At 52.3% G+C, this 10,000-nt stretch overlaps 1 protein-coding gene across 8 annotated transcripts in view; it reads right to left on the bottom strand.

Annotated features, from left to right (window-relative positions):
* LOC118778955 (brain-specific angiogenesis inhibitor 1-associated protein 2-like) overlaps window positions 1–10,000 on the bottom strand; it is an 86,884-nt gene that overhangs the window by 41,125 nt on the left and 35,759 nt on the right. For 7 of the 8 annotated variants that reach the window (XM_036530806.1, XM_036530790.1, XM_036530815.1 and 4 more), the window contains 3 exons: window positions 2,205–2,216; window positions 1,482–1,543; window positions 13–84 (listed from right to left, as the gene is read on the bottom strand). In XM_036530806.1, coding sequence (XP_036386699.1) covers window positions 13–84; window positions 1,482–1,543; window positions 2,205–2,216 — 146 coding nt within the window. The remainder of the gene's footprint in view (window positions 1–12; window positions 85–1,481; window positions 1,544–2,204; window positions 2,217–10,000) is intronic. The other variant, XM_036530775.1, reaches the window with a different exon arrangement.

The raw sequence follows: 10,000 nt of genomic DNA on the forward strand, positions 1-10,000 counted from the left end.
CCAGGTACTCACGCTCAGGTAACGTGCGTCCAGCTCCACCTTCTTCTCTAGCTCAGTGAGCAGCTCATTGTGGAAGGATTTCAGCTGGAGGACGAGAGGGAGCGCAAAGGGTTAACAACTGCTCACCTGCCGCACCTGGGCAGTGACAGCACACACACACTCACACTCACACAGTCCCACACACACAGTCCTACACACGCTCACGCTCACACACAGTCATACTCACGCTCACTCACACACACACACACACACACACAGTCACACACACACACAGTCACACACACACTCACACTCACACTATCTGCAGTTTCACAGCTGGCCAGATGAAAATGTCACGTTAACAAAGCTGCTAAACAGCTAAATCAATGCCGTGCTCAAACGGTTAAACAGTGCCAGCGGGTCAGACCGGCGTGGCCTTCAGATAACCGGCAGACCTCTCCGGCAGACCTCTCCGGCAGACCTCTCCGGCAGACCTCTCCGGCAGACCTCTCCGGCAGACCTCTCCAGAAGACCCACGCCGGAGATAAGAGGAACAAAGGGAGCCTGGGTCTGCCGGACTTTCAAACGAGGGGCTTCCAAAACACCCCCTGTTCCAAAACACCCCCCGTTCCAAAACACCCCCACGTTCCAAAACACCCCCACGTTCCAAAACACCCCCCCGTTCCAAAACACCCCCCCGTTCCAAAACACCCCCCCGTTCCAAAACAGCCTCCGTAAAACAGAACAGCCCTGTGATAATATTTTATTTTGCCTCCGGCTCTCTGCTCGTCAGAGCGCAGGGTATTTTTTCTCCAAAACAGCGAGAGCGGACTTTTGTTTGTGTGACATTTTCAGGCCATATGCCCTTCCCCTTCCCGGAGGATGTCTGGGGGGTGGGGGGGGGCTGATTCTGACGGGACCGACACCCTGCCGAAAAAGCTGCCCACAGAGGGAGGTGGATATGGAAGAAGCAGGAAGGGGAAGCCTTGTTGCTCAGTTAGCACGCAGCTAAGCTTTGATTCAGTTCCAGCCTCGTTCCCGGAGACAAACGGCAGACATTGTTCTCAGGAGAGCTGCTCTGGCCTGAGATATGTGCTGTTAGATAACATAAAGCGAGTAAGGAGTGATAATAAAACAAAAGAAGTGATAATAAAGTCAAACAGAGAAAAGGGGAAATAATAATCTAAAACAAACACACTATCTAATACAGAAACACTCACAAGCGCGCGCACGCACACACACGCACACACAGTCTAATACACAAACTCTCTCACACACAGACACGCGCACACACATGAATGCACATGAGCGCGCACACACGCGTACACACACACACACATACACACACGCACACACACGCACACGCACACACACATACACACATACATACTCACACACACACACACACTCTCACACACACACTCTCACACATACACTATGATCAGGTGGGTGAGACGTGTGTGAAGTTCGCCGCGAGGGCCCGTAGGGGGCGCCATACGCACCATGTCCTCCAGCTGCATCTGGATCTGCCTGTGGACCTCAGCCATCTGAAACAACACGTCCCCTGGAGAGAGAGGGAACAGAAGTGCACATAAACACACACACAGGGGACAGAGAGGAGAGAGAGAGAGAGGGGGGGGGATAGGGAGAGGGGGGGAAAGGGAGAGGAAGAGAGGGGAAGAGAGGTACATTAAACCCCCCAAAACTCTGCAAAAATCGCCAACGTGCAAGAGGACCATGCAGCCACACAGAGATATGGGGGACAGGCGGGTGTAAGCGAGGGGGGGGCAGGGGGGTAGGGGGGATGGACAGGATGGGACATTGCTCGGGTCACGACAGGACAGACAGAAAATGAGGAGAAGTGGAAAAAACCCAGACGAGAACATCCAACGCGATGGAGGAAGAGAAAGGAAGAAAATAAGGCAACACAAAACGGGTCAAATCAAAGAGAGCTAAAACCGCAGAAAAAACTAAATCAGAGCTGTCAAAACTCAAAACAAAACAGGGAAGCTTGTATCATGTTGCTGCCAACTTTCAGGGGAAAAAAAAAAAAACAAAACGAAAGACTTTAAATCAAAGTAAAAAAACAGATCTTTCTCGTTTTTAAATCGTAACGAAACAAAAAACGGCAACAGAAGGAAAAAGTGCGAAACCAAAAAGAGAGAGAGCGGAAGAAGAGGGAGAGCCATGCAGCTGAGGGGGTGTGCGAGCTTAACGGTACCTACATGCTGCCTCTTCTGAATATGCAGTGTAAAAAAAGGAACAAAAAAGATCTCGGATGAGCAAAGAACGCAAGTAACGAGACCTGGAGACACAGCGAGAGAGAAAAAACCACCCAGGAATAATGACAGAACACACACACGGTCTCTCAGCGCCGACAAAGGACCGCGGAACCAGCGCTTTGTGGGGTCAGGACCCAGTATTAATCACAGGACCACAACAGCCAGGTAAACTGTACCCTGGATGGGGGCGGGGGGGGGGGGGGGGGGGGGGTTTAGATGGGTTGTGCATCTACAAGGTATTTTACATTCTCACTCATTTTCAAGGTTTTCAAAAACTGGCATTCATTACCAGGGAATTGTACACGATGATTAATTATCAGGGTATGGCACACTGTCATTAATTACGAGCGGATTTTTTTTCCCACAGTAACACTAATTATCAGGGCATTTTACATTCCCCACACACACAGCACCAGGCTGCCGTTGGGCTCGGAAGCAGAACGGCTCGGGGCCAGACAGTCTGGACAGAGTTCGGGAACAAAGATTTGGAAACGGGGTGGAGACGATTCCAAGTAATTCATCCCTTTTCTGGAATACGGGAGTCGTGGATTTGGGGCGCTTCTGACACACAGACTGGTGGATTTGCGTCCGTCTGGAATTCAGGCGCGCGGCGGGGGGAGGGGGGAGGAGGGGGGGCAAGCCCAAAGCGAGAGACATTTACAAATCATGTAAGAAGAAGTGCTGCCAAACACCTGCGGGAGTCTAACACAGGACACAAGGGGGGCACTGGACAGGTGATTTTTTGTAGGGGGTAGGGCAGGGGGAGTGGTGGTTGAGTCCTTACTAACGCAGTTTGGGCTGGACTCCATCTCATTAAAACAGCATGTAATGTAAACTGTTACACACAGATGGGGTTTTTATCCGGGTAGAAAACATCATTTAGCTGCACACACACACACACACACAAACACACACACACACACACACACACACACCAGACTCCAACCACTCAGAGAACATGGGGTTAAATTTTAACAGAGAGACGGCCACACGCCCCCAACACCAGGGAAAGGGCAGAACAGATACAGGTGGCTCAGGTGTGCCTTAGGCAGACAGGAAATGGGGGATTGATGAGGGGGTGGAGGGGCATTTTTCGGGGGGGGGGGGCTGGTTGACTGGAATAAAACACATAATGATGGTGTACACTGCAGCTGTTCCAGCCACCGTTGTGTTAAGGTTGGTTTTGGAAAAATCGCATCAGTTCATTAAAAGCGTGTGGGTATTGATCGGTTAGGACAGTTAGGCACAACATCAACTGCTGCGCTTTTGCTGGTGTTGGGTTATCAACACATACAAAGACGAACCCCCCCCCCCCCCCCCCCCCCAACATACACACACTCAACCATCCCCCCCCCCCCCCCTCACAGAAATGTCAGCATTGGCTCTTTTATGCAGTTGTAGTTCCTCCCCAAGGTCAACCGATTTATTCCAACTGAATTCAGGCAGAAAAAAAAAGCCTGAATGGGCAAAGTGGTAGAGGCAGCATCAAAGTGGGCAGGACACGGGGAGTGGGCGGGACACGGGGAGTGGGCGGGGCCACAGCAAAGGCCAGCCACCCCTGCCTCATTTATACACCCGATGCTGTATCCCAGGTCCTCCTTGGGAAGTGATGTAACACTACAGCATCAAATGAAAGCCACCGTCTGAGCACCCCCTCCCCCCCAGCCCCCCGGTCCCCGGGTCCCCGGGTCCCCCGGTCCCCACCCCCCGGGGGCAGAGATTGCCCGCGTGAGGGACAATCATAGTGCAGTTTACCCTCATCATTGGCATTGGCTCATCTGTCCCCGGGCTGCAGTTTGTGTTCCCACAGGCCAGTGGCCACTCAGACTACCCGAGAGTAAAGAGAGAAACACTTTATCTTTTTTAATTCACTGCAGAGAAGGACGACACAGAAGGAAAGTAAAACACTCACATGGGGAGAAACCCAGCAGAGGAGAGTGAGAAGGGCCGTGCTCACAACCCCGTCTCCTCCACACCCCCATCTCTGCCCCACCCCCCCTCCCAATCCTCGGTCTCCAACGGTCTCGTTTTTCCCTGGCTCTGCCTCTCCAAACCAATTCCTCACCATACTGCAGTCCGGAATATTCCGTTGTACCCCCCCTCACCCCCCCCAGCAGGCCACCTAAGCCGCTTACAGATAATCAGAGCAGATCACAACAGCTGTGGCTCTGGGCCCAAAGCGTATTGTTCTCCGCTCTAAGTGGGTGGATCAATTAAAGAGGAGACGATAAAGGGGCTGTCCACCGACCGCCTGATGCAATCAGGTTTACGGGTGGGGGGGGGGACATTCAATCAGCCCATTCCCTTCACCCGGGTCCGAGTTTTAGGGCTCAGAACACTGAAAATTCATGTTTTTTCAAATTCCCACACTCAGAAACAGCGGAGAGTTGATATCTGATTATAAATGAACAACACAAATATCCACCTCCACGATGCTCTCAATTTCAGCCTGATAGATCTACTTTTGGGAGAAGAGTGAGACAGGGGCAAAGAGAAAGAAAGAGGGGGAGAAAGTACAGGGAAAAAGAGAGAGAGCCGGGAGAGAGGGAAACACGGTCATCCAGAGCAACTTACATAGGTTGCGATTTCACATACGGTCCATTTATACAGCTGGATATTTACTGAGAAAATTCTCATTTAAGTACCTTACTCAAGGGTACGGCAGCAGTGCCCCGGCGAGGAATTGAAGCAGCACCCTTTCAATCACGAGCCCTGCTCCGTACCACTACACTACACTGCCATCCCCTGATCATGCTCATGCCCTAAAAGGCTTTGCTAACACTGTAGAACTCCTGTCATTCTGACAAAGTCAGGTGCAATCCTCCGAATGCCTGACAGATGGAGAGCCAATCCAATTACATCACATGTTGTCATGGAGATGGGGGGGATGGCGGGGTCGGCATCGGAGGTCAAGTGCAGGCCACTGTCTCACATGAGGTCAAGGACGGAATCGCCACTGACTGGCCAAGACCCTGAATCAGTGATGTGATCTGACTGGCAGATCTCTCCCACAGAGAGCAGCGCATTCTGCTGTTCCCAGATCAGCACTGGGGTCTGGCTGGCAGATCTCTCCCATAGAAAGCAGCACATTCTGCTGTTCCCAGATCAGTGTTGGTCTGGCTGACCTCACCCAGCAGACCCGTCAGCTGGTACAGAACCAGATTTGGGTTTTTCCCCTTCTTTCTTCGTCGGTCTGAGGGCTGAGAACGGAGGGTGCAGGGGGAGAGGCGGGCCTCTGGGGCCGGCCGGCGCGACCATAAGCAAATACATCAACACAAACACGCTAATGCACTCATACATAAATAAACAGGGAATCCTGGAGAGGCACTGCTGGGAGACACTGCTGGGAGGCACTGCTGGGAGACGCTGTTGGGAAACTTCCTGATCAGCAGCTGCAACTGGCCATCTGTCCATGCCTCCCTCCATTTCCTTCTTCCTCTTTTCTTCTCTTTCTCTCACTCCCCTTTCTCCTCTCCCTAACTTCCCTCTGCCTCTCTCCCTCTGTCTCCCTCCCTCTGCCTCTCTCCCTCTGCCTCTCTCCCTCTGCCTCTCTCCCTCTGCCTCTCTCCCTCTGCCTCTCTCCCTCTGTCTCCCTCCCTCTGCCTCCCTCCCTCTGTCTCCCTCCCTCTGTCTCTCTCCCTCCACTCTGTTTAATTAGAATCCTCCTCTCTGAGTACCCTGCTTGATTGCCTGTCTGAAGCAGAGATTAGAGGGAGGATTTTACTGGCGTGTGCCCACATCCGTGTGGGAGAGAACAAATCGCCCCCCCCCCCCCCCCCCCCCCCCCCCCCCCCGCTAACCTAAGGCAGCCCTGATTGGCTGGAGCCACGCTGTGCTGTCATCCTCCCCCATACAGACGTGGGCGTGGCCGGAGGGAGAGGGGTGAGGTCAGCGTCTGCGCCATGTCCCGCCCTCATCGCCCCCGCGGGGTGCAGTCAGACACGCACTCTACCTCACAACGTTCCAGCAACATCGCAGCAACGTCGAGCTCACCTCTCCTCCCACTGGCCACCTGATGTTATGATAATGGACATTTGACATTGCATTGCATTACATTAAAGGCATTAGGCAGACGCTGTTAGCCAGAGCGATTTCCAGCGCAAAGCCACAGGGGACAGCAGGGTAGCAAAGTGGTAAAGAGCAGGGCTCATAACTGAAAGGTTGCTGGTTATATTCCCCACTGGGGCACTGCTGCTGTACCTGTGGGTAAGGTACTTAACCCACAATTGCCTCAGGAAATATCCAGCTGTATACATGGATAACATGTAAAAACAGTAACCTATGAAAGTGGCTCTGGGTAAGAGCATCTGCTAAATGACTGCAGTGTAATGCAGTCTCACTGCTACTCAGAGAGCTGGCCCGTCACGGTCACAATCGCAGGCATGGACAGACAGTCACAGTCACGGTTGCAGTTTACAGTCTGACACACGCCATCGATGTCTGCTTCACTCGCTCTGACCCAGCGGGTCTGTGTATCGCTGCCTTCCAAACGGCCGCCGTAACCCTGTCACACAGGAACGCTCGTCACCGCTATCGAAAATGCCCTCCCGATGCCCCCTCCACCCTCCACGACAGGCGTTTCCCGGGAGATAAGGAAGGGCGAAAGGCCGGGCAAAATTCCATTTAAAGCAGAGATAGAGTGAGGGGAGTGACAGAGAGAGAGGGGGGGGGGGGGGAGAACAGAGAGAGAGAGGGAGAGAGAGAGAGGAGGAAGCAGGTGAGCGAGGGAGAGGGGGAGGGAAAATGAAAGAAGGAAGAGAGGGATATATTGCATGGCAGGAGACATTTACATTTATTCATTTGGCAGACACCTTTAATCAAAGCGACTTACAAGTTAGGCAGAGTAAAAAGACAGGAAGAGATAGAGTGAGACACAGAGACAGAGAGAGAGTGAGAGGGGGAGAGAGAGAAAGAGAGAGGGGGGGTGCATATGTTCATATGTACACATACGTACGTATGTATATGTGCCTATCAAATGTTGTGTAAATACTGCCAAAGCATATTTCATGCCAATAAAACAAATGTGAACTTGAGTGAGAGAGAGAGAGAGACAGACAGAGAGAGAGAGAGACAGAGAGAGACACACAACAGGAGTGGGTATAGTCGTCTCCCACTGTGGACAGTGCGGGGAGCGTTTGAGCCGCTAATTATCTCTGACCGGGGTGTTGACGCTCGTCACCGCAAGACGCTCGGTGCTCATGGAGAAGGTGCGATTTCGTGTGGGTCGTATGGCCCTGCGGCTCGGAGCCTCCTCCAGAGAAGAAGAATCACCTTCTGGGAATAGCAGGGAGTGGGTTGGGGCGGGGGGGGGGTGACAGGCGGATTCGCACCCATGCCGATCGCGAATGAGACGGAGCAGCAGGGCAAGGCGAGAGAGACGCGGTACGAACCCTGACTCACGAGAGCCGAAACCCCGAGAGTCGCACCCCGACTGCTCCCTACTCGGAGGGGAGGCCGGTGATAAACAGCACGCCCTGTCCCGACAGAGAGGGGAGATTCTCGGACCGAGGCCTCCGAGTCACATACAGCCGGACGGGCAACGGTACAGACTAACGCAACGGCCACACTGCTGCTACAGTCCTGCCTTTCAAATCACACACTTCAGTTCTGTGTCATGGATAATTTTCATATCTACACTTCTGTTTATCTGCCTTCACTTTATGAGGCCGATCTAAGTCGCTCTGGATATGAGCGTCTGCCGAATGGCTGAATGTAAATGTGGCCAGCGTACTCCCAGGCGGAGGATCGTTACCAGGGGACGCTGCATGCCCTGCAGGTCCCTGAGGCTGCGTGCAGAAATCAGAGGGGAGAACGGAGCTAATGGAAGACCGACGACCCCCACCAGACAGGGAGAGGCCGCTGAGAATCAGCATGTAGAACGCTGAGGCAGAAAGGGAATATAGGGAATAAAGCATGAAGAAGTTCTGAATAACACGCATCCGGAGTGTTCCGCTGTGTTCCGCCGTGTTCCGCCGGGTGGGTGGAAGTGTGTCGGTGCACTGACGTGTGAAAGAGAGGGAAACGCTGTGTCATGCGCACCTACTGGAGCTTATTATGCGGCCGTTTAACAGACGCTCTCAGCTGGATTGACTGAGAGACTGTTAGAGGACGGTACGCTTGCTGGTCCAAGTGTGTGTGTGTGTGAGTGTGCTGCAGTGTGTGAAAGAGAGACTGACAGGAAGAGTAAGTGAATAAGTGTGTGATGTATGCCTGTGGCTATTGAAACTGGCCCTATCGTACAGCCCAGGCGCTCGCGCACGCACGCACGCACGCACGCACGCACAGCATTGTGGTCCAGCTGCAGGCAGAGCGCAGGGGCCGCTGGGTGCAGCTAACGATGCGGCTCTGCGGCTCTGCATCCCGGCAGCTCTCATTAGAGCAGGACCGGGTGCTGCGAGCACCGCAGAGAACACTCCTTAAAGGTGTACTCTTCCTTTTACATGGAGGCTTTCTGTTAAAGGGGATCTTTCTGTTTAAAGGGGATCTTTCTGTTAAAGGGGACCTCTCTGTTTAAAGGGGATCTCTCTGTTTAAAGGGGATCTCTCTGTTTAAAGGGGATCTCTCTGTTTAAAGGGGATCTTTCTGTTTAAAGGGGATCTCTCTGTTAAAGGGGATCTCTCTGTTTAAAGGGGATCTCTGTTTAAAGGGGACCTTTCTGTTAAAGGGGATCTTTCTGTTTAAAGGGGATCTTTCTGTTAAAGGGGATCTTTCTGTTTAAAGGGGATCTTTCTGTTAAAGCGGATCTTTCTGTTTAAAGGGGATCTTTCTGTTTAAAGGGGATCTTCCTGTTAAAAGGACACATTCTCTTAAAGGGATGCCTTCACTTACAGGAGTTTGTCCTCTATTTTGGACACACTCTCTTAAATGGGTCCCTTAAAGAGATACCCTCTCTTAAAAGGAGTTCCTCCTTTTAAATAGATAGACACAATATCTTAAAGTAAAACCTCACCATAAAGTGATGCCTTCACTCGAATGGGCTCTATTGGTTAAAGCGGTTTCTCGTAAAGCAGAACTCATGTTAAAGGGCAGGGCTTTCTGTCCTTAGCCACCATTGACAGCATCCTGTCTATTTGCAAAGGGACTGTTTCACCCGCAGCGATTACCTGTACAGGTGTCACGCTTCAATATTCAAACTGAAGCCGTCAGTCCCAGGGCGAGCATTGCTTTGCATCTGGTTTTTTTGTACTCAACATTTCCTCCATCTTTATTTATTTATTTAAACAGCGGTTACAGGTATGGAAATGAGCGGTTTTCCACTCTTCCTGCTCAGCTGCGGCAGTGAGCGGCAGCTCCGCCCTCCTGTCCTGTCCTTTCTGTTCCACCGGACCGAGGGCAAAAAACAGGAAGCTCAACATGCAAACTCTGCCTATAAAGACTGAACAGGAGACTCGCTTCCTGCTTTCCCGTCCGCACCGTTCTCATTGGTCGCTTCTCTGAGACACGCCCTCTCCTGTCGCAGTAGGGGAAAAACAGCGCTGCCCACGTCACCCCGTGCCCCGCGGACCGGGGAGACCTCCCACTCCCCTCCACCCCCCCCGTCCCGCCCCCACATCCCGACACAGGCCAGACAGCGACGCACAATCCATTATCTAAAGGCTAATTGTGCAAGAGACCCCGAAATCCTCCGATTAACTTTAAAGCTAAAAGGCTTACGTGAGAGGCCTGGCGCCTCCAGGGAGACAAAGAAATATTGCAGCAAACACTAAAAAAAAAAAGAGGAATTAATTAGAAGAAAAATT

This window comes from Megalops cyprinoides, chromosome 1 (genome assembly GCF_013368585.1).
Source record: "Megalops cyprinoides isolate fMegCyp1 chromosome 1, fMegCyp1.pri, whole genome shotgun sequence".
Lineage (NCBI taxonomy): Eukaryota > Metazoa > Chordata > Actinopteri > Elopiformes > Megalopidae > Megalops > Megalops cyprinoides.